Source organism: Beta vulgaris, chromosome 5 (genome assembly GCF_026745355.1).
Source record: "Beta vulgaris subsp. vulgaris cultivar EL10 chromosome 5, EL10.2, whole genome shotgun sequence".
Lineage (NCBI taxonomy): Eukaryota > Viridiplantae > Streptophyta > Magnoliopsida > Caryophyllales > Amaranthaceae > Beta > Beta vulgaris.
Window position 1 is genome coordinate 3,753,405 of NC_079206.1, and position 24,044 is coordinate 3,777,448.

The 24,044-nt window shown below is 37.4% G+C and overlaps 1 protein-coding gene across 1 annotated transcript; it reads left to right on the forward strand.

The window, feature by feature from the left end:
- Nucleotides 1–1,627: 1,627 nt before the first annotated feature.
- LOC104892257 (hypothetical protein) lies at nt 1,628–6,391 on the forward strand. Its single transcript, XM_010678132.4, has 3 exons — nt 1,628–3,120; nt 4,513–5,055; nt 6,040–6,391. The coding sequence occupies exons 1-3, from the start codon at nt 2,155–2,157 to the stop codon at nt 6,139–6,141; spliced, it is 1,611 nt and encodes a 536-aa protein (XP_010676434.2). The 5' UTR covers nt 1,628–2,154; the 3' UTR covers nt 6,142–6,391.
- Nucleotides 6,392–24,044: the final 17,653 nt, after the last annotated feature.

Below are 24,044 nucleotides of genomic sequence, written 5' to 3' on the forward strand. Positions count from 1 at the left end.
TTTGCAAGTAGTGAAGACCAAATTTTATCATTGACTTGTTATTTTTGTGCCTTTAAACTCACATTATATATGAAAATCAGATAAACTTATTTACCGAACATATTCATAATGATTTATCCTATATAAACTCCTAAAATTGCAGTAAGTTAGCTATCTGTCACCCTCTTTCTCTCTTTTCTCTCAAATCCTAGCCTCCCCTATTTTTTTCATTAGTTAGGAGCTGCTATGGATGATTTTATCCATGGTAAGCCTTTTCTCTGCTCTTATTTTGAATTTTAAGTTTATTTTCTTGTTTTATTTAATAAATTAGTCTCACTTTATGAATTTTTTTCAAATCCTGTTATGGGAATTTTAGTCTCTGTTTTGCAGATTTCCTTCTCCCTTACGGGAGTTGTGAGTATGATTTTTTTGTTTTTAGGTACTTCCTCCATTTTTACATGTTACACTTTTAAAATCACGGACTCCAAGAAAAAATTTGGAGTGGAGAGAGATAGAGAGAAAGAAAACAAAAGGGTCCCTATGTGAACATGTGATAGGAGAAAGATAGAGAAAAGTTATTACCCAGAATAAAAGATTAACATCTAATTTGAAACTTCTTAAAATAGAAAGTGTAACATATAAAAAAACGGAGGAAGTATGAGAAATTGCTCTCATTGGTTGAAGTTCGAGACTCAACATGAATATATTGGAATATGTGATGCGTTCAACATGGCTCAATCAAGAATTCTCTCCCAAACTATGTCAGAATTATAGACTTTCTCATCAATAGCTGTTTGATTCAGCAAATAGAAGGGGGTTGAGCAACCCGATGGTGCGTTACATGTGCTGTCGATCTGGTTCATTGTAGTTTCTTCAAATACGAATTTGATTTAGCCTTGTTTAATTATATCTTGTTTTTAATTTATTTAGTACCTATTGTAAATGTCGTTTGACCTTTAATTAATGAAATTTCTCTTTTAAAAAAACTTCTAAAATTGCAATTTCGTGAATGTTTGTAATTACACTAATGAAATTAATGATTGTGTAAGACTTCAAACGCCATAAATCATTATAATAATGTAAATTGATTATAACTTTTAATCTCCTGAAAAAATCCGATCTATTGATTATATATTTAAAACATATAATAACAAAATAAGTGGGGTTAGGAGGCAAAAGTCGAAATGAAGGCAATGGATGGAGCTAGGAAGCATAGGCCGGTGGAGAAGAGGGAATAAAGTAGAAAGGAGTTAGATCAGGTAGTGGCGAGAAAGTAAAATTGGCAATGGGTCAAGGTAATATACACGTTGACCATCAATTTCATGCCAGACTAACTAATTGACGACATAAACATACTGATACGTTGAACGAATCAAACTCTTATCGTGTCCCATAGAAGCATTTTTTCTATTTCTTCTGGGTAAAAAAACAATCCTTCAAATTTCTTAGAAAATAAGCAATAACTATACTTAAGCTAAACTCAGGACATTTTAACAAGCAAACATGCCAACACATTGATTAATGTCTAATTAATAGGGGATAAATTAAGAACTAATTAAGATCATTATGTATTTATGTTATTAGTAGGTAGCTTTGAGAGTTGAGCATATCATTGTCAAACATTTAACCCACTTAAAGCCTAAAGGAGTCCTCACCTAAACAAAAACCCAAAAACAAAAAACAACCCTTGTAAAAGAAAAAACCTTTTATGAGAATTCAACAATTAGATTTAATATCCAACAAGTAGAAAAATAAATTTATGATGATTTAGTATCATGATTGATGATACCGCTTACCTCCAACAATAAAAAGGAAATCTAAGGAGAGTAAACTGAGTAAGAGAGTAACCCAAGACTAAGGAAAAAAAAGCAAACACACTTCCACCACATTCACACTCTCCTCCTCTAAAACTCTCTCCTTTTCTGGTTTGTTGTAATCTGGTGACTAGAGTGTGCAACCTGGCAACAATGCACTGTTTCTCTTCTATCTTTTCAATTACTTCTCCTCCTTCTCTCCAACAACAACAATAACACCACCACCATTTTTCTCATTCATTTCATCTTTCTCTTAGATCTGGTGTTTTTCTTTTTTTTCTGGGTAATCCAGAAAAAACTACATAAAAATATTGTAAAATTAAATTTTTATATAAAAAGATAAATCTGGGTTTTGAGAGAAATGAAAGCTTCTCAAAAAGAAACAGAGAAGCTGATTTGGGATCAGATGAGAAGCCCATCCTCCGTAGGATCTCCTCACCAAAACAAAGGCCTCTTCCCTAAACTCCTCCTCTGGCTTATCCTATCTGTCTCCGTCACTTACCTCGTCTACACTCTCAAACTCGTCTCCAATCCCCACTCTTGCCACGTCGACACCGACAACCCCTTCCACACCCACCTCCGCCTCCCCCTCTCCAACTCCACCACAATCCCATCCGGGCCCAAGCTCGGGCCCGAACCCAAGCCCAACCCCAAGCCCAACCCCAAGCCCGACCCCAAACCCAAGCCCGACGAAGGGCCCGGGCCGACGAACATATCGCACATAGTGTTCGGCATTGGAGGGTCAGCGAGTCTGTGGGAGGGGAGGAAAAAGTACATAAAAATATGGTATAACAAATCAGAAATGAGAGGGATTGTGTGGTTAGACGGTGACGTCAGCACAGGAGAAGAAGGAGAAGAAGAAGGAAAAGAAGATAAGAAGAAGCTTCCAGAAGTTAGGATATCGGAAGACACATCGAAGTTTAGGTATACTAATAAACAAGGACATAGGTCGGCGATTCGGATCTCAAGGATTGTTTCGGAGACATTAAGGTTGGGTTTAAAAGATGTGAGGTGGTTTGTATTAGGAGATGATGATACCGTCTTTGTTACTGATAATTTAGTGAGAGTATTGAATAAGTATGATCATAGAGAGTATTATTATATAGGGAGTAATTCTGAATCACATTTACAGAATATATATTTTTCTTATGCAATGGCGTATGGTGGTGGTGGTTTTGCTATTAGTTATCCTTTAGCTGTTGCTTTAGCTAAGATACAAGATAGGTGTATTCAAAGGTATCCTGTTCTTTATGGTAGTGATGATCGAATGCAAGCTTGCATGGCTGAACTTGGTGTTCCACTTACTAAAGAACTCGGTTTTCACCAGGTAATGCTTGTCAACTACTTATTTAGCTTGTTTTTGTTTGCTTTTAGTTGATTGTTCGAAATTTAGGATGCGTTCTCTTCACTTGAATTAAGTCGAAATAGATTTGATAATTTAGGATGCGTTCTCTTCACCTGAACTAAATCGAAATAGATTTGATTTTATTTTGTGTTTGTAGCTTAATTGAACTTGTTATTAATGGGAAATATGTGATAATTGTGATATTTTGGGGATTTAATGATTGAAGGTTTAAGGAAATGGACTATTGGAGTATAGACTATAGGAAAGATCTTGGTGGAAGAAATTGTTTTGTGGGTTTTTTTTTTATATTTGGGTTTGTGGGACCCAGGTCTTATAAAGGGCCTGTGATTTAATTCTTTATTTTTAAGCGCGTGTGGGCCACAGTTCACTGATTTCCCTGGTGAAGGGAAAAAACTGTAGGATTTTGTTAAATGTGTGATGGTGAGTTTATCGAGGTTTTTTTTTTAACTTTATTTTATTATATCATTTTTATTTTGGGGTTGTCGGTGTAAATAAGTGCTATGATTATAGGAGTAAAATTAGTAATTTGCAAGCTGTATCACTGTATGTAGAAAATAACTGATACCGTAAGGAAAGGAAAAAGATGGGTCAGCCTACATTGACTCTCACCTAGGGAACGAAAATGCTTTTTATATTCTTAGTATTTATAAGGAGTATCTTATTTTTTCTTATTGGAGTATAATGTTTAAAATTTTGGTGAAGGAAATTGATACTTCTAAAGTTTAAAGTTGCAAGTGAAGTGTGAACTTTGTTTACCTTGCTTGAAACTGACAAGCAGTTTATGGATGTTAACTAGTTTAGTTGATAAGTCTTGGGGACAGTTATCCAAGATCTGTTATCGAATCCCATTATCGTACTCCTCCGGTCACTTTTTGTAGGGGCCATGTTCTTTTGGACTTATTTTCAGTTCAGTTTCAGTTAAAACACTCTCTCATGTTCAGTTTCAGTTAAAACACTCTCTCATGTTCAGTTTCCTCCCAGTTCAGTTTCAATTGAGTTCAGTTTAGTTTCTCCTCGTCTAAAAAAACGGGGCCTATGTTTATCAATTTATGTATAAATAGGGAATAGTAGAATCCAACTGAACGACATAAGTTACTTCATTAGTCTTTGCTGGGTGATTTACCCTGTTGGGTAAATGTCGCATTAACCCTCTATATATATAGTATATACCAATAATAATAATTAGAAAAAACAAATAGCTTTACCCTCGTTTCTTGAGTTTCACTTTGCTCTTCCTTACAAGAAAATGGGCGGATTTTATGACCAATTTGATTGTGTGATGAATTTAGTTATGAGGTGTTTACTAATTTCTAACAGCAAACCTTTTCTTGGTGAAACTTTCTGGAAAACCAGTATGATGTGTATGGCAACTTGTTTGGACTGCTAGCTGCGCATCCTGTAACGCCACTTGTCTCGCTGCATCATTTGGACGTGGTCGAACCCATCTTCCCTAACATGACTCAGGTTCAAGCCTTGCAACACCTTACGATTCCAATGAAATTGGACTCTGCTGGGCTAATGCAGCAGTCTGTATGTTACCATAAACCAAAGAAATGGACCATCTCCGTGTCATGGGGTTTTGCAGTTCAAATAATACGGGGCGTCTTATCTCCCCGTGAGATGGAGATGCCAACAAGGACGTTCTTGAATTGGTATAGGAGGGCCGACTACACAGCTTATGCATTCAACACACGTCCTGTGGCCCGAAACCCTTGCCAGAAGCCCTATGTATATTACTTGTCCAAAGCTAAATTCGATAAGGAGAAGAATCAGACAGTGAGCGAATACTTGCTGCATCGTGTGCAACACCCCCTGTGCCGGTGGAGGATGACTGAGCCTTCAACAATTGATAGAGTGGTTGTCTACAAGAAACCGGATCCACAATTATGGAGTAGGGTAAGTTCTATTTCCATTGTACTACTGTCTACTACTATATTTCTTTGTTTTGATCGACGATTTGCTCTATGTACTTGGGAATATTTTTAATATATTCAGATTCCTGCTAGATTTAGTCATCAAGCTAGCTGCCATATTTAAGCTTGTCTGGCCTAATACAGATTATTGGCGGACTGTAGTCAGTCTTCATGTGCCATATCATTTTGAAGTACACATTTCAAAGAGCCTTGTGCTCTGCATTGTAACCTAAGAAGTGGCCAAAATTTGTTTTGTCATTAATGTCATTAAGACATTAAGAATAGGTTGCTTAGACAATATTCAAATTCTTTTGTAGGAAGGTTTAAGAGGCCATATGCCTATGCTATTGTATCGTGGTCTAAGACTTCACAATCATATTTCTTTTAACTTATTGTCCATCTTTTTAGTGTTAGTGTAATTGCATCTTTTCAATTTTTAGTAAGTACCTTGTGTAATAGTGTATCTTGTTCTTGACGCTATATCATCATCCTTTTTTGAACTTTTTTTTCTTCTTAAAGGACACTTTTTGCAAGTTGGTGGCTAATTATGTGATGGAGAAAGTAAGTAACAGAAATTGATCAACATACTCATTCTGAAAGCGAAAACTCAATAAACTTTATGGTTTGCTTTGCTATACACATAAATGGCACAATCGTAATGATTCTTTTAATTAGTATGCATTTGCCAGCCCATAATTACATAAATCTTTTTGTTCTTTTTGTGTATTTGTAAAGAGGAACCTAGTTGAATGCGTAGCATATATCCAACCTAATTCATCTTTACGACGATAATAGAGACATGGATATTGCTAGACACCCACACAGAAGAGTGTAGCTTTTGTACCCACCCTTGATTGTTGGCTAAATCTTAGTAATTCATAATTGTAATTATTAACTTAAGATTGATTATAGAATGATATGTAAGAGAATTATTTGGTTGACTCTCTTGTTTACTGTTTTCCAACAGTCTCCAAGGAGGAATTGTTGCAGAATATTGAAGTCGAGGACGAACGGGACCATGGTATTAGATGTCGGTGTATGTAAGAGAGGTGAGGTCATTGAGGTATAAAAACATGTGAACAAAAGAAAAAAAAAATTGTTAGAAGCATTTTGTTAGTCTTAATTAAATAGTTCATCTTCTGTTTTTTTCACTTTCTGCTGTATTCAATTCTTCTGTAGTTTCATCTCCAAAAACATTATCATCTTCAAATCCTTGGATCCCACTGACTACCCACTATTAAATACTAGGGTATGGGTATATTGAATGTAGAGAAGCTGTAGCTTATATCATTTATAAATGGAAATTTATGTTATTCTAACTGTATCATTGTAGCATTAAGGTACAAGTTTATCAGTTTTGTGTCAGCTTTGCAACTCACCTCGTGTGTATCGACGATCTTGTTTTGGCTAATCTGTAGCCTAATGATCTTTCATGGAATCTGAAAGCTGGCAATTTTCTTTTTGGACTTGTCTATTATGGGCATGGGGCTGCCTGAGAGGTAAAGGCCTTGCCTAGTTAAGACGGAAGCGGATGCCGCTAGAGCCAAGGCTCTTCGGCGAAATTTAGCTTCTTGTTTGGTTAATTTTTTGTTACTAATTGAGTTTTCTTTCAGTCTTTCATGTTATCTGGTTTCGGATCGATTAGCAAGAGTACTAGTTGCATGGAAACTGTTTAGATGTAAAATCATACAATTCACTTTGATGCTGCTGTTGTAGTATTAGCAGCATTTAGACCATAAAATGACATTAACATATGAAGTCACTTTTGTTGGCTGATTAAAGCTTTTTCAATCAATTGTGATTTCCTTTTCATTAGGTCATTCATCTTTTGTAATATGTTTTGTTTTGTTTTGTTGCCTCCTATTATTGCTCCTTGTTATAGAAAATTGACATCAATGATTTTGACCACATACATAACCACTATTGTGGGCCTTTCTCTTTGTTTGTAATTCTTTTCCCTCTTTGGTCCCCATCTAACTTATTTTTGTCTCAATGGGCCCTAATTTATCTAGTAAAGCTATGCTTGTGGATCTCTATACTACTGTTTTTTTTTATATTTACTGTAGTACTTATCTTTATTATTCAAGTCAAATCTGTATAAATCTATTAAAAGACGTTTCTAAACAAGGAATAGTGTTACGTGACACTCTTCCTAAGGACGGTTTACTTCATGGAATCTATGTATAATTTTTTAAAAAATAGAACTTGCATAGTATAAGCTTTGATTCCATGACTTCAAGCTCATATACTATAGAAACAATTGGTATTTAACGTTACCATTTCAAAGTACAATATTAATAAATGAAAATTTTCCTTACTCGTGACATAGTCTGAGCCTAATAATTAGTTGAAAATAACTATCCGAATATTAGCATTAGCAATGGTTTTGTATGCTTCTGATGGATAATGATTCACGAAATTATGATAATTGAGAGAAGTGATTGCATGAAAAAGTTGGTATAAATCTTCAATGTTTAAGTTACGTATATCTTTTCGAAGTCTGAATCAAGATGCGCCCGAAACCCCTTGTGAAAGTGATAGTGTCGAATTGCAAATTGCAAATGGTAACTATCACAACTCGAAACGAGTGGATCACTTATTCAATCAAGGTTTTAGAGTTTTGTGACATCCAAACACTACCAAAATATGCTATGTACTAATCATTAGAACCCTTATTATGGAAATATGCTTGACGTAAGCTCCTTTTAAGTTTCAAATTGCTGTAGCATGATAAATTTCATTGGGTCTGCACACACAGGTCCACATAACATAAAAGAAGAGAATGACTATACACAAGCTCATATGAGGTTCCATCCTAAAACCAATTGACAATAGGAAGAATGGCCATTACGCTTATATGTTAGTCATCTTCTCTCCGTTCCTTTAACGTGGGACATTCTCACATGTGGGTTAACAGCTTTACACATCACTTGCATACATCAATCAAGTTCTTGCTTAACTGATTCCTCAATCTGCTCTGTTCAGCTATTGCTTCACTAGTTAGCATAAACTTCGTTCCTTGCCATTTACAATAGCACAAACTTGTTAGCATAGACTTGGTTCCTTGCCATTTACTATAGCACAAACTTGGTTCCTTGCCATTTACTATAGCACAAACTTGGTCTTTTGTGGTCTACCTTGCCGCAACCAATGATCCAAGTTATATCTTTGAATGCGTTGGTTTGTCATTCTCTAACACGATATGAGCACGAAATCAATTCAAACTTAATTCCCTATTAAATTATCATATTATGCAATTACTCTATATATTATATAATTTTCGATATATCTTGATAAATAATAACAATCTAATATCTACACGAAACCAAAGACAAAAAAATACCCATTACCTTAATTACAAACTCATTCGATTTGTCTATAGCCTAAATTAAACACTAGCTGCCTAGCTGGTCGTACACTGATTTGTCGGAATTCATTTATCACATTTATTCAATTATTAGACACCAACAAACGAGAAGAGGGTAAGTAAAGCCCATACTTACCTTCACAAACTATAGACCGACAGATTGATATCTATAAATCTATTCCTAAAATTTGGATCAGATATCAGATATGTGAGAGAGGAGCACCATTATTGTACCAACATTATTGTTATTTGTATTAAGAAAAGATAATTGATTCGAAGACCAACTTCTGTTAGGCTACTAATCTGCAGGCAGACCAGTTTAGAAGCTACGTACAAGGCTAAACAGTTCAGAATTAAATGCCCAACATATTATTGGGATGAGGATTCGAACCCTGAGCAATGTCCTGAAATTCGAGGTGGTACTCCATTGATATACCACCTCTTCTTGTATTGTACCAACATTATTGTAACAAATATTATTGCTTTGAAAGTTTCAATTAATATATGGACCCGAATAACAATTAAAAGTCACCAAAAATCACTGAAACAGGGTTCGGTAACCTAACTAGAATAGGTGGGACCCATTTTGAATCTTAGACATTTTTTGGTTCATAATAAAACATATCACTGATACAGTATAATGAGTAGGTGAAATTACAGATAAAAGAATTCCTTTATAAAATAAAAATTGTCGGTGGTACACGAGTATACTGTAGCAGAGTACCGCAGTAGTGGTAGTGTGACACAACACAAGTGATAGAGGTGCCACGTTTGGTGATCAGACACATAAAAACCAATCATAGGATGCCACTCGTGAGGCAAATAAACAAGATACCTTTTTCTCACGAATAAGTAGTGGTATACGGCATAATACCAAATCTGATGTTTTTTAAAGTATATTTGTTGGGTCCTAAATCTGATTAATTCATTCATAAAAAGCTCCATTATTTTAGGAGTAATATAATAAGGGTAGCCTGGTAGGGGTTAATTTAATGTTCTTGGACATGGGGAGTTGGTGAAACCGACCCGTCACTGGGGGCCTCCCATATGCATTTAAATGCATATGCTGTTATAGATGTAACACAGGTATTTCTTTAGGTAACTTATTCGTATCCATATTCGTGTCCGATACAATATGTTCATATGTATCATGTATAGATATGCGTACCTATTTCTAAAATTTCAAAATCTTGTCGTTTTCTGTCCCGTATTCGTGTTCATCTATGTGCAATCTACGCTATAGTGTTAGGATAGACAGTTTATCCGGATTTGGTTATTTGTGGGGTTTAGTTGATTTAATAGTAGTAATTGATCTCTTAGGTTTTGAGGAATGCCAATATGACATATTCCCTTCTCTTGGCTTCATTGCTAACATCTCACTATCTTGGTTTCCATTCACTTCTTCGGTACCCAACCACCTAATTAAGATGGCACTCGACATGGCGAGTTCAATGTTTGACATGATCCAACAAGGGAAGAGTACAATATAATAATATCATACTGAGTATGGAATTGGAATGAATAATTACGATACCAGGCACAAATTTTAAAATGCTAAAACATTACAAAACTACGACTTTTCAATGTTAGCTATGAAGGCCTGATATGACGAGCTAGTGGGCTGTAAATCTGTAATGTGTACGTCTAGGCCATGGCCCATGGGTCCATTATTTTGTATCTCATGAATTACGACACAAGCATGAGAATAACCTAACCAAGTTCTGCATGAGGATGACCAAATACAATATGCTCCATCATGGAATAAATGTTGTTGGGATGAATCAGTATCTCCTTGTTACGTAAGTGGATTTGATGTTATAAGTGTGATCAATGAGAGAACCGGATATCCACTCCAAGGCACGGAAACTACGCTTTCCTATTAGTTTAATTTCGCCCCTCTAGGATCACCGGGTTAACACGAAATAACTAATGAGATACAATGGAGAGAAACAATCCACTTAGATGATCTTCTAAGTGAATCAACAAGAACTTGTGTTTTGTGTTTGTGAAGAACACTCAAGAGAAGATTGCAAAGTTTCTCTTAAGCAAAGCAAGAAGGTTTTAAGAGTATAGAAAATCTGATTTTTCTTCTAACCCTTCACTCATAGGAATCCCAAGGTTTATATAGGAAGAATAAACCTTTCATTGACTAGGGAGGTTAATCACATAACCCCCATCTTAATCACATTGACTAGAGAGGTTAATCACATAACCCCTCTTAATCACTCATCAAAGGTCTTTAATCTACTGATTAAAGGACCTTAAAAGTCATTAAAATGATCAACAAAGCATCACAACGGATATAAAACCGTCGAGGCAACTTTTCGCATTCCAAGGCAGAAGACACGTCGCGACTCGCGAAGGCGCGGTCGCGACGACGCTGGTCGCGACCCGCGACGCCTGTCGCGACTCGCGACGGGCCAGGTCGCGACTCGCGGCCGGCATCTTCTGTCTCCCTTGGTTTATCAATGCGTTTTGCCACTTGATGCACTCTAGCTTTTGCATACTAGACCTCCTCCTCTTCTAGTACATACCCTTATGAGTTTCAAACCCATTACCCTATAAATGTTCCAACAATCCTCCTCCCATTTATAGGGTAATGTTGAAAAGTTTTTCAACTTGCTATAAATCGCAAACACACATGTTCATGCATCATGGAAATATCTAACGATTGAATTTCCATTTAGTAAAAGTAATCTTTACAATAATTTAGATCATAATGATAGACAAAGCTTTGAATCATATAACCATTACAAATTATTGAAGTTACTAATACACACAAACATAAACTAGGTTCTTAAAACCTCCGACACCTATGAAGCCTTGGTGTCCATATCCATTCATAAGCATTCCAAGTCAAGCCTAAGACTTGATGAAGCGGCCAAACTTCTAGCTTACATAGGTAAATCTTTCCGGACATGCTCCTACAATTGAGCACCTTATCAAAGATTTATTAAGAATAAAATTCAACCTCTTTATCATTGTAGCAACAAGCACTAACCTCGGGATGTATTAAACAAGTGCTCCCAACCTCTTAGAGAAGTACTATCCTCCTTGAATTTGAGATCTAACGTTGTATTAGACATCAAATAGAGTTTTCCTTCACCATAGGTTGATCAATAGGCTTAAGACCCATCCCTTTGTTCATTTTGTTCACTAGTTCCCTTGACAACGGTTTTGTAAACGTATCCGCCAAGTTCAAACTAGACCGAACAAAATTAATAGTTATACAACTATTCCTTATCATTTCCCGCACATAGCTATGTCTAACTCCAATGTGCCTTGACTTGCCATTGTAGACTTCACTATATGCTTTAGCTATGGTTGATGCACTATCACAATGGATAGCAAGAGGTGACATTGGTTTCACCCATAAGTCCACCTCACTCAACACATTCCTTAGCCATTCCGCTTCTTGGCAACAAGAAGCCAAAGCAATGAATTCCGATGCCATAGTGGAATCCGTTATACATGTTTGCTTCTTGGATGCCCATGAAATGGCACCTCCTCCAAGAAGAAACACCCAACCACTAGTGGATGAATAATCTTCCTTATTCGAAATCCAACTAGCATCCGAGTAACCTTCTAAGATAGAAGGTTCTCTATTGTATGTTATGACATAATCCAAGGTCTTATTCAAGTACCTTAACACTCTTCTCAATGCTTGCCAATGCAACATACTAGGATTACTAGTATACCTACTGAGCTTGCCAATAGCAAAGGCTATATCCGGCCGAGTGCTAGTCATAGCATACATCAAGCTTCCAATTAAGCTTGCATACTCCAATTGTGAAATTGGAGTACCACTACTCGGAACCAAGTGAATACTAGGATCCATAGGAGTAGCAAAATGAGTCGAATTTGACTCATTATACCTCTTGACCACTTTCTCAATATAATGAGATTGTGATAAAGAAAACGACCCTTTCCCTCTTATTATTCTAATACCTAGAATAACATCCGCTTCACCCAAATCTTTCATGGAGAAGCTAGAGGAAAGGAAGACTTTGGTCTTTTCCACTTGTTCCAAATCAGTCCCAAAAATAAGCATATCATCAACATATAAGCAAATTATAACTCCTTTACCGTTATTATCAAATTTGCTATATACACACTTATCGGACTGATTTATTTTGAACCCACTAGACAACACAACTTCATCAAATTTTTGATGCCATTGCTTAGGTGCTTGTTTAAGACCATACAAAGATCTAACTAATTTCAAACTTTAGTTTCTTGACCTTTAACCACAAACCCTTCAGGTTGATTCATGTACACTTCCTCCTCCAATTCACCATTAAGAAAAGCAGTTTTTACATCCATTTGGTGAATTACTAGACCATGAATCGCAGCTAATGCTATCAATAGTCTAATAGTAGCTATTCTAGCTACTGGAGCATAAGTATCAAAGTAATCGATACCATATCTTTGCCTAAAACCTTGGACCACTAACCGGGCCTTATGTTTTAGTATGGTTCCATCGATTTTCTTTTTCCTTACAAAAATCCATTACAACCTAGTGGTTTGCAACCGGGAGGTAAATTAGCTAAAATCCAAGTGTGATTACCCATTATAGAATCCATTTCATCATTCACTGCCTCTTTCCAGAAAGCAGAATCATGAGACTTCATAGCCTCATCAAAGGACCTAGGATCCTCCTCCATATTGTAACAATATGAAATTTGAGTCGAAATTGACTCCCTTGACCCTTCAACTAAATATAGTTGAAAATCCGGTCCAAAAGATTTCTCTTTTCTAATTCGTTTACTTTTCCTAATTTCCGGTGTTGTAGTATCATGATCATTTGAAATGTCATCTACAACATTGGAACTAGTACTAGGTATCATGTCCTTTGGTCTTGGAATCGATGAGAATCTAGTCTCATCAAATATTGCATCCCTTGACTCTATCACGGAGTGAATAGAGACAAAGTCATTGGGCTCAATGACATAAAACCTATAGGCTTTGCTATGTACCGCATAGCCTATAAAAATGCAATCAATTCCTTTTTCACCTAAAGTTTTCCTTTTAGGTTCCGTCAATTTGACAATTGCCCTACAACCCCATACCTTAAGGTAATTGAGATTAGGCTTTTTATTACACCAAAGTTCATAAGGGGTAGTCTTATTCCTTTTATTAGGAACTCGATTTAAAATGTAACATGCAGTTAAAATTGCATCACCCCAAAAACCGTCATTAAGACCCGAATTAGAAAGCATGGTATTAACCATTTCTTTTAGGACCCTATTTTTCCTTTCCGCTATACCATTACTTTGAGGTGAGTATGGGGCGGTTGTTTCATGAATTACACCAATGGAACTAAAATAACTTGGATTATAATATTCACCACCCCTATCCGTTCGAAGTCTTTTAATCTTTTGATTAAGTTGGAGTTCCACTTCGATTTTAAAGGTCTTAAACTTTTCTAGTGCTTCATCTTTAGTAAATAATAAATATATGTAACAAAACCTTGAAAAATCATCAATAAAAGTTACAATATATTTTTATTTCCTAAAGAAGGTGAACTATGAAAGTCACACAAGTCACTATGCACCAATTCAAGCAATACCGTTTGTCTAGTCACACTAGGATAAGGATTTTTTGTAATTTTATTTAGCACGCAAGTGTGACACTTCTCTAACTTTAAATCGAAAGGAGGTATCAACCCATTTTAGACATGTCATATAATCTACGATAATTCACATGACATAAACGATTGTGCCATAGAGAAGAAACATCAAGCATGTAAATAGAACTAGTACCAATTTTATTATCAATACTAAATTTAAACATTCCATTACAAAAGAAACCTTGTCCAACAAAAATACCACCCTTGGAAAGTACAAATTTATCCGACTCAAAAACAACTTTAAAACCATACTTATTCAAGAGACCTCCTGACACAGATTCTTCCTAACTTCCGGTACATACACAACATCCCGGAGAGTTAAAGTCTTTCCCGAGGTTAACAACAATTCTACTTGGCCTATGCCTCTAGCCTTTACCGTAGAATCATTCCCATATACAAGATTGGACCATCATCCAAATCTTTCAAAGACTTGAAGAAATCCTTGTTATTGCACACATGTCTAGAGGCTCCCGAATCTATCCACCAAGAATCATCAACCTGCACACACATAATTTCAGAAATCATAGCAACAAAATGCATTTCTTCAATTACATTAACATGTGCATTGTTACCTTGGTTTTGAACAACACTAGGTTGTTGTTCTTTGTCTTCTTCTTGTTGTTAGAAGGACAATCCCTCTTAAGATGAGGACCATTGCATATCCAACAAGAGAGGGTCTTCCTCTTCTTGTTTGCAACATTGGTTTTATTATAGTTGTTGTTGTTGTTGTTGTTGTTGTTGTTGTTGGATTTCTTGGTCTTACTAGACCCACCAACCTCTACCAAATTAACGGTAGATTTAGGAATACTAGGAGTAGTATCCTTAACCCCATCTTGAGCCCGGATCCCCTCTTCAATACGAAGATGAGTTCCTAATTGCTCCATGGACATGTCTTCCTTTTTATGTTTTAAAAGATGTTTTGTATCTTTCCAAGAATTTGGTAATTTGTCAATGATTGAGGCAACCGCAATTGCCTCATCCATCACCATACCATGTGATCTTATTTGGTTCAAAATATGATGAACCTCATGGAATTGCTCCATAATAGGCCGATCATTAGTCATTTTAAAAGAATTAAAATTACTAACAAGGAATTTCTTACTTGAAGCATCTTCCGAAATGTACTTGGCCTCAAGAGCGTCCCAAAGTTCCTTTGCACTCTCCACATTTTGGTAGAGATCAAACAACGGGTCGGTGAGAGAGTTGAGAATATGACCACGACAAATGTAGTCATCATTCTCCCACTTTATCCTCTTCCTAGTAGTCTCAAGAGGCTCTTCCTCTCCATCTTCCGGGAGTGGTGGCATAGGAGTTGATAACACATACACCACATTCAAGGCGGTCAACAAGAAGTGCATCTTCTTTTGCCACCTCCGATAGCCCACCCCCTCAAACTTATCCAACTTTTGGAAGTTCATAGTCATGTCCTTGAGTGATTGAGCCATATCCGAAAAGAATGAAAATTAAACTAATAGATTGTTATGAGTGTGATCAATGAGAGAACCGGATATCCACTCCAAGGCACGGAAACTACGCTTTCCTATTAGTTTAATTTCGCCCCTCTAGGATCACCGGGTTAACACGAAATAACTAATGAGATACAATGGAGAGAAACAATCCACTTAGATGATCTTCTAAGTGAATCAACAAGAACTTGTGTTTTGTGTTTGTGAAGAACACTCAAGAGAAGATTGCAAAGTTTCTCTTAAGCAAAGCAAGAAGGTTTTAAGAGTATAGAAAATCTGATTTTTCTTCTAACCCTTCACTCATAGGAATCCCAAGGTTTATATAGGAAGAATAAACCTTTCATTGACTAGGGAGGTTAATCACATAACCCCCATCTTAATCACATTGACTAGAGAGGTTAATCACATAACCCCCATCTTAATCACTCATCAAAGGTCTTTAATCTACTGATTAAAGGACCTTAAAAGTCATTAAAATGATCAACAAAGCATCACAACGGATATAAAACCGTCGAGGCAACTTTTCGCATTCCAAGGCAGAAGACACGTCGCGACTCGCGAAAAGGCTCGCGAGTCGCGAGGCGCTGGTCGCGACCCGCGACGCCTGTCGCGACTCGCGACGGGCCCGGTCGCGACTCGCGACGGTTGTCGCGACTCGCGGCCAGTCTTCTGTCTCCCTTGGTTTATCAATGCGTTTTGCCACTTGATGCACTCTAGCCTTTTGCATACTAGACCTCCTCCTCTTCTAGTACATACCCTTATGAGTTTCAAACCCATTACCCTATAAATGTTCCAACATTTGATGACATGTAACACAGAACACGTAAACTAACTTCGGAGGTTGATATGAGAAACGCTCCTTCGATGCCTAAATCAGTAAGGATAAAGCCGACAACTCTCAAGTGCTGTGTAATTATAATTGTGAATGTACCTTTGTGACTCAGATCATGGGGTATCTATAGGGATCGGGAGTAGCCCAAGCTAGGTAGGACATTGTCCCTATTAGCTGGATACGTTTCTATCCTATCATGACACTTATCTTTAGGCTCATAGGCCTTGGTAAGACGGGAATGGATCATATCTAGGCCCATTAGGCGTAGCCCAGGTGTCTAACATGCATCGGTAAGGCGCTAGATATAGGCCGGTATGCTTATAGCACCGATATCAGCAAGATTCTTTTCTTGATTACTCGGAAATTCCTTGAATGTTTGACCATGATGGTCTTTAGCGGTCCAGTTGGGACAATATGAAGCTTGGAAACTCCCATACACACCATCCTTTCTAAAGTACTATGCACATTATTGGCTTGCTCTTATAGATAGTATTCGTTTGGGAGTTGGGCTGACTTAGAGCACTACCAACACCGAGAAAGCACAATATGAAACTGTGCGTCCTAAGCTATGAGTCGTGCTCAAGCCACCTTTTGGATTTGAAAGCACAACACAACATGAGACAGGAAAAAATATAACCTTTTTATGCCAATACTTTAAAACATCTTTTCTCTTTCCAATATAGATATTGACTAGAATACTATCTACTTATATATATATATATATATATATATATATATATATTATATATATATTATATATATATATATATATATATATATATATATATATATATATTATATAATATATATATATATATATATATATATAACTAGTTAGGAGAACTACTATCCTAGACTGAAACCTCGCATAAGTTACTTTGACCAATCCAACTACATAAAACAAGACCCTTTAGAAGTGGAAAAGGTGGGAATTACTCGAATGAGTCTCATGATGAGGTTTGATCCCTAGGCCCTAGGGATACGATGTAGAAAGTCATGCCACAACTCCACCACCTCATCTTCAGTATCTATATTTTTTAATTGGTAAGGAGAAGTACTCTAATGTATCAAAATCTCGCAATTTGACCGACCAAACTACACAGGCATCAGTCTACACCACATCGCAAATTAGATCCTGCACCGAGGTGTAGGATGAGCATCCTCCACCTTACCCAAAACGATGTCGTTTGATGGTTTTAGGGGAGCCAAAATTTGGCTGGCTTTTGGCAGTATTTTTGAAAGTGGGCCAGCTCTTTCTCTCTCGTCACTCACTCATTCATTCTCTTTCTCTCTCATTTATTTGCTGAAACAATTTTTTTAATGTACAAATGCATATGGTTTGGTGTACAATAATATACGAGTGTACATTTGGAGATTTTCAGTAATCAAAGTAATGACAATCAGTGTACATTGTGATTTATCCTTCTTTAATCTTGCTATAACATTGCATATTGAGTCATAACCAATGAATAGTCAATAAATAAAACAATATTGACTCGTATCCAGTGAACATATTGAATTTCATCACTTTGAATTGTGGCACTTGGAGCACTATGAGGTATGGGACTGTAATTGTACATATTGAATTTCATTAGTGAACAAACATCAACACACCAGTGTACAAAGATCGCAAATTACTCACTTGACATCAGCTTCAGGAATTGGGTTACTTTCAGCTGGGGTTTGTCATTGTACATTTTGATTTTGTTAATGAACAACCACGAAGCCAAGAATGTACAAGGAGGTTGAGTGTGGAAAAGAGAGAAGTGGTGAATAGTATATGGGGAAATGATGGCGGTTGACATTAAATCAGTTATTAAATGGTGAACAATAATTGTCAAATCAGTTACTTTTTGAATTTTCGACATGTACACTGGATGTAATGGGAATGTACATTGGTTGTCAAATCAATTACTTTTTGCATGTTGAATGGTGCGTTTCATTCTTCTTGCCTTGCGTTTTGGAGCTGATGTAGGATGCTCATCCTACACCTCATACCAACATCTACTAATTGACACCACATCGCTAAAAACCTATTAAATATATCTTGGCCTAGTTGTTATATCGGTCACAGATTCGAATTCCCCTCTTTTTTTTATACTTTCTATTACATTTCATATGAAAATAAAAAACATCGCTAAAAACCTATTATAAATATTATTGTGCCAAAATAGAAAGGGTAAGACCGGTCCATACATTAAAAATTTTGTTCGTCATAATTGATAAATATCGGAGCCGACAGTTGGCATACGATACGATGTGGACATTTCTGAGAAAATGACGCATAATGTTAGATATTTGGCCTTCATATTGAAGCCCAACATGGAACATAACTAGATCACAATATCACATGGTGATCACGATTACTTGCCACAAAATGAGTGGATTGCGGCCTCTTAATTCCACTGCATTTCATTTGATGCTTTTATAGTATATGGCAGTATATGCTTATCTAAAATGTTCCCAAGTCAGTAAATAATCCTACCAATATGGCAGTATAGTGTTCTTCTGCTCAATAAAGATTGGTAATTGATAAGTTATTTTTATATTTAGTTTTTAGGTGTATTTAGGTTGCATCTTAGAGCATTTAGTTTCATATTTAGGTTCATTATTGCATTATATTCTCAAGTTATGCTTTTCTATTCCTATTCGGTATGATTTCTTGTTTTTGATGAATTTCAGGCATTGAAGACGTATTTGGAGTATGATTAGTTAAACTTGAGGATTAAGAGCACTTGGAAAGGAGTTACAATGAATAAGGATCGTATGGATATGTCATAGTACGAGTTTGAGCAAAAACGAAGCGGAAAATCATTAGAAGAAATGTGAAAAAGGAGTCATGTCTACTCTTCTGATCATAACTTTTGATGTGCTTATTTTAATTGAGTAATTCCAGCAGATTTGGAAACTAGACTTGAAGAGCTTTCCAACGATAGGTGGCACGCCCCGGGGAGACTTCTGGTTAGGAAGTTATGCCTTTCGGAAGATTGCACTGTTTCTGCTGGAATCTGCTACGCGTACGCGCGGGTCATTAATCCGCCTATTAATGATTTAATTAAGACTTTCCTTATCTTGTAAATTACTTTTCTAGTCATATTAGGTTAAAGAATATTATTTAGATTAGTTTTCATTCTTTTTCTCTCTCCTCCTCCCCCTTCACGTTATTTTTCATTATTCTAGGTTTTAGTTTTCTCTTTCTCCTCTTTTTCTCTCTAGTTTCTAGTTGTAAACCCTAGTTTTTATTCTTCTTCATTAATTCATGAATTTTATTAGTTTCTTTCTTTGATTTCTTTAATTATGTTTTCTTTTATAGTTTTAGATCTCATCTTTTATTTCATGTTAGAGTAGTTTTTATTTCTAGGGTTTGGGAATCCATGTTTATATGTTATGATTTGATTCATATTTATTCATGATTTGATTAGTTATTGATTTCTCTAATTGATTAGTGTTTTATTATTAATCTTGCAATCTGATCAATTGTCTGATTAAATATTGCTAATATCGAGTCATAGATCGAGAGATAGTACTCTTTAGAGGCTTACCTACAATTAGCAAATCTGATTATGTTGAGCGACCGTACTAGCATATGTTGATTTGAGAGCGTTAATGCCTGACCAAGTATTAATCTGTGCTCTAGATATCTAATTCATTGAACCATTGATGATATTTTGATAGATTATAGTTATAAACATGGTGAACCATTGCCCTAGATCCTTTTTAGTTTGATTTTCGTAGTTTGATTAGTTTAGAACTTTAATTTAAATATTTGTGATCTTGTTTAGTTTTTCCATATCTTATAAACTATATAAAACGACCATCTCTCTGTGGATTCGACCCTACATACCCTACTACATTGTTAGAAGGTTTTGCAGGAATTATTTTTGACAGGTGTACGACAGCCTATCAGTAATTACCCTGTAACTAATAATAATATGTCAGATAATAACTTTTCTTCAATACTTTATGTGAGTTGTGACTTGCCGAAGGAGGAAGGCAGCAGCTTGCGCGAGAGAAGAATGGCTCGGTCGCGAGTGGTGCGCCCGCACCAAAGGAAGGTGCGCCCGCACCAAGATGTGGTGCGCCCGCACATCGCTACGAGGATTTCTTCAAGTTGAGGCAGAAATTTGTGCCGCCACATGGGTGTGCGCCCGCACACAGATATGGTGCGCCCGCACCAGATGATGGTGCCCCGCACCTATCGGGGATGCGAAATTTTCGGGTTTTTATTTTTACGACTTAGGGCTTGTATCTTAGACTTCATATAAATATGTTTTGTCATATTTAGGGCTTTTAACCACAAAATACTAGAGAGAGATTAGAGAAAACACAATAGAGAAGATTAGAGAGAGTCTTTGAGATTCAATTGCAATTGAATCTTGCCTATTGTATTTGTAATCGTCTCGTTCATAGTGAAACGATCTTTTTCCCTGCCTTGAGGACGTAGCTATCACGTTGATAGTGAACCTCGTTAAATCTGTGTGTCATTTATTCGCTTTCTTATTTTTCTTGTGTGTGTGCTTGGTTGTTGTGAATTCTTGTTGGTTTAATTAAACGCTTCCGCATAACAAGTGGTATCAAGAGCTACAGGTTAACACCGGGTTAATCGCTTTTGGGACATGGCAACAACAACCTTAAAGATCGACAAGTTTACGGGAAGGAATAGTTTTGGGCTATGGCAGATAAAGATGAGAGCTTTATTGAAACAACAAGGTATCTGGAAACCATTGATTAAGGGTTTCACAACGACATCAAAAGAGGGAAATCTGACTGGTCTAACTGAGGCGAGTTGGAATCTATGGAGGAAAGAGCACACTCCACTATCTTGCTATGCTTGGCGGACGATGTCATCACAGAGGTTGCAGATGAAATCACGGCTGCAGGTTTGTGGTTGAAACTGGAGAGTTGTACATGACAAAGTCGCTCACAAACAAATTGCTATTGAAGCAAAGGTTGTTTGGCCTACGCATGAGAGAAGGTATGTCCCTAAAAGATCATCTCGATCGTTTGAATTCTATTTTACTGGACTTGCGTAATTTAGATGTTAAGATTGAGGATGAGGATGCTGCGTTGATATTGTTGGTTTCATTGTCAAGTAGCTATGAACATTTTGTAGAGTCTTTTGTGGTTGGAAAAGACACTGTGTCCCTAGAGGAGGTAAAGTCGGCACTTTACACTAGGGAATTGCGTCATAAAGCAACTGGTGATATGGTAGAGGATCGTGATTATTCTGCAGGTTTGGTAGCAAATGCTGAGAAAAATAAGGGAGATTCGAGTAGGGATAGGAGAAAACCTAGGTCGAAGGGCCCTAAAAGTAGTGATCTTTGCCATTATTGTAAAGAACCGGGTCATTGGAAGAGTGAATGTCCTAAGAAGGATGGTTCGGCTTCTTTTGCAAAACAAAATAAGGTTGACTACGATTCTGAGGAGGATTTAGCTCTAATTGTCCATGAGGAGAAACGCTTAGAAGATAAGTGGGTTCTAGATAGTGGATGTTCTTCACATATGTGTTCTGACAAGGAGATGTTTTCGACCTATAGCTTATGCAAGAGTAGTGTTACTTTGGGTGACAATACGGTGTGTGAGGTGGTTGGAGTAGGCTCTGTGAGGTTTAGAATGCATGATGGGAGAGTTAAGGATCTTAGAGGCGTGAGGCATGTTCCACAACTTAAGAGAAACTTATATCTCTTGGGATGTTAGACCGTAAGGGTTTTCGATTCCAAGGAGGGGATGGAGTTTTGCGTGTGGTGAAGGGTTCTTGTGAGTTACTTCGTGGCGTGAAGTCAGGTGTGGGTAACTTGTATGATTTGCAGGGTACAACACTGGCTAGAGATGATTCTGAGTTGAAGCTGCATTCTGGGTTGAAAAATGATGGTCTTGAGTGTGAGGTGGAGCTTATGGGGGCTTCTACACAGGTTGAGAGGTCAGAGTCAACAAAATGAGTTCAACAACCGGGTTTGAGAGTACTACTTGGGCTGAGGATGAGAGTGTCAACAGTGAGGTAGAGTTTGTGGGAACTTCTACACAACTGGTTGAAACTAAGGTCATCAAGAAGAACAACCAAGGGTCTCTCAGCAGCAGATTGGTATGATAAGGTTCGGTTCTATCGATACTTGTGTGCCAGCTTATAGCTATGGGATCTCGAGCGACATGTCTTTGCCAGGGAGTGTTGGGTTGAGAGGTGATTCTGGGAGAAGTCACCAAGAGGTAGCTAGATTGGAACTCCAGGAGGAGTTGCCTGCGTTCCAGTGAGAACGGGGTGGAGTGCTCCGGCGCGAGCATAGAAGAACTTCGACGGAAGTTCCCCTGCGCCAAGGGTGATTTGTTTTGGGTACTTAGACGTAAGTGCAAATGGCTCTAGTTGGAGCAACTGGCAGGGTACTGGCTCGTCTTGATTAAGGTGGAGCTAGTGTGTTTGCGGTTCAGTGAAGGCGATTTGATTTCCGACGGGTAATAAATTGGGTTTCAGGTGAATGCGCAACATGGGTCTCATAGGCTGTGAGACGGGTCGTTCATGATGATGTCAGGGTCAGGATTTGGGAGATTGGGTGAGACTCATATGAGGGCAAGCCTGGCATCGGGTGAAAGATGCATGAGCAGGAGAGAAAGGGGTATCTCGCGTACTGGTGCAGAGGTACATGATGTGTTGATGGTTTCGAGGTGGAGTCGTGTGGTAGATGCAAGTCAAGGTGGAGATTTGTGAGTTGTGACTTGCCGAAGGAGGAAGGTAGCAGCTTGCGCGAGAGAAGAATGGCTCGGTCGCGAGTGGTGCGCCCGCACCAAAGGAAGGTGCGCCCGCACCAAGATGTGGTGCGCCCGCACATCGCTTGCGATGGATTTCTTCGTCTTGAGGCAGAAGATTTTGTCCGCCCGCATGGGCTGGTGCGCCCGCACCAAGATGTGGTGCGCCCGCACATCGCTTGCGATGGATTTCTTCGTCTTGAGGCAGAAGATTTTGTCCGCCCGCATGGGCTGGTGCGCCCGCACATCAGGCTGGTGCGCCCGCACCAGATGATGGTGCGCCCGCACCTATCGGGGGATGCGAGATTTTCCGGTTTATTTTACGACTTAGGGCTTGTATTCTTAGACTTCATATAAATATGTTTTGTCATATTTAGGGCTTTTAACCACAAAAATAATAGAGAGATATTAGAGAAAACACAATAGAGGAGATTAGAGAGAGTCTTGAGATTCAATTGAATTGAATCTTGCCTATTGTATTTGTAATCGTCTCGTTCATAGTGAAACGATCTTTTTCCCTGCCTTGAGGACGTAGCTATCACGTTGATAGTGAACCTCGTTAAATTTGTGTGTCATTTATTCGCTTTCTTGTTTTTCTTGTGTGTGTGCTTGGTTGTTGTGAATTCTTGTTGATTTAATTAAACGCTTCCGCACAACACTTTAGATGTTGAAATTGAGATTTATTTTACTGCAAGCCTACGTTTATATTGTTGGGTTCGTTCATCAATTTATTGTAGTTTTGAGGTTGATTTTGATTTGATTTAAATGATTCCAGACAATATATTGACATATATTGTGAATAAGCATATACATCTCCATCAAAGAATCCCTTATGTACAAACTAATTTGTAGTAAAAGAACCTACATAAAACTCCAGCTTTCACGACCAAAAAGATCAAAACCTAATACTCAGACTAATTATTTTTGGGCATCGATCCTT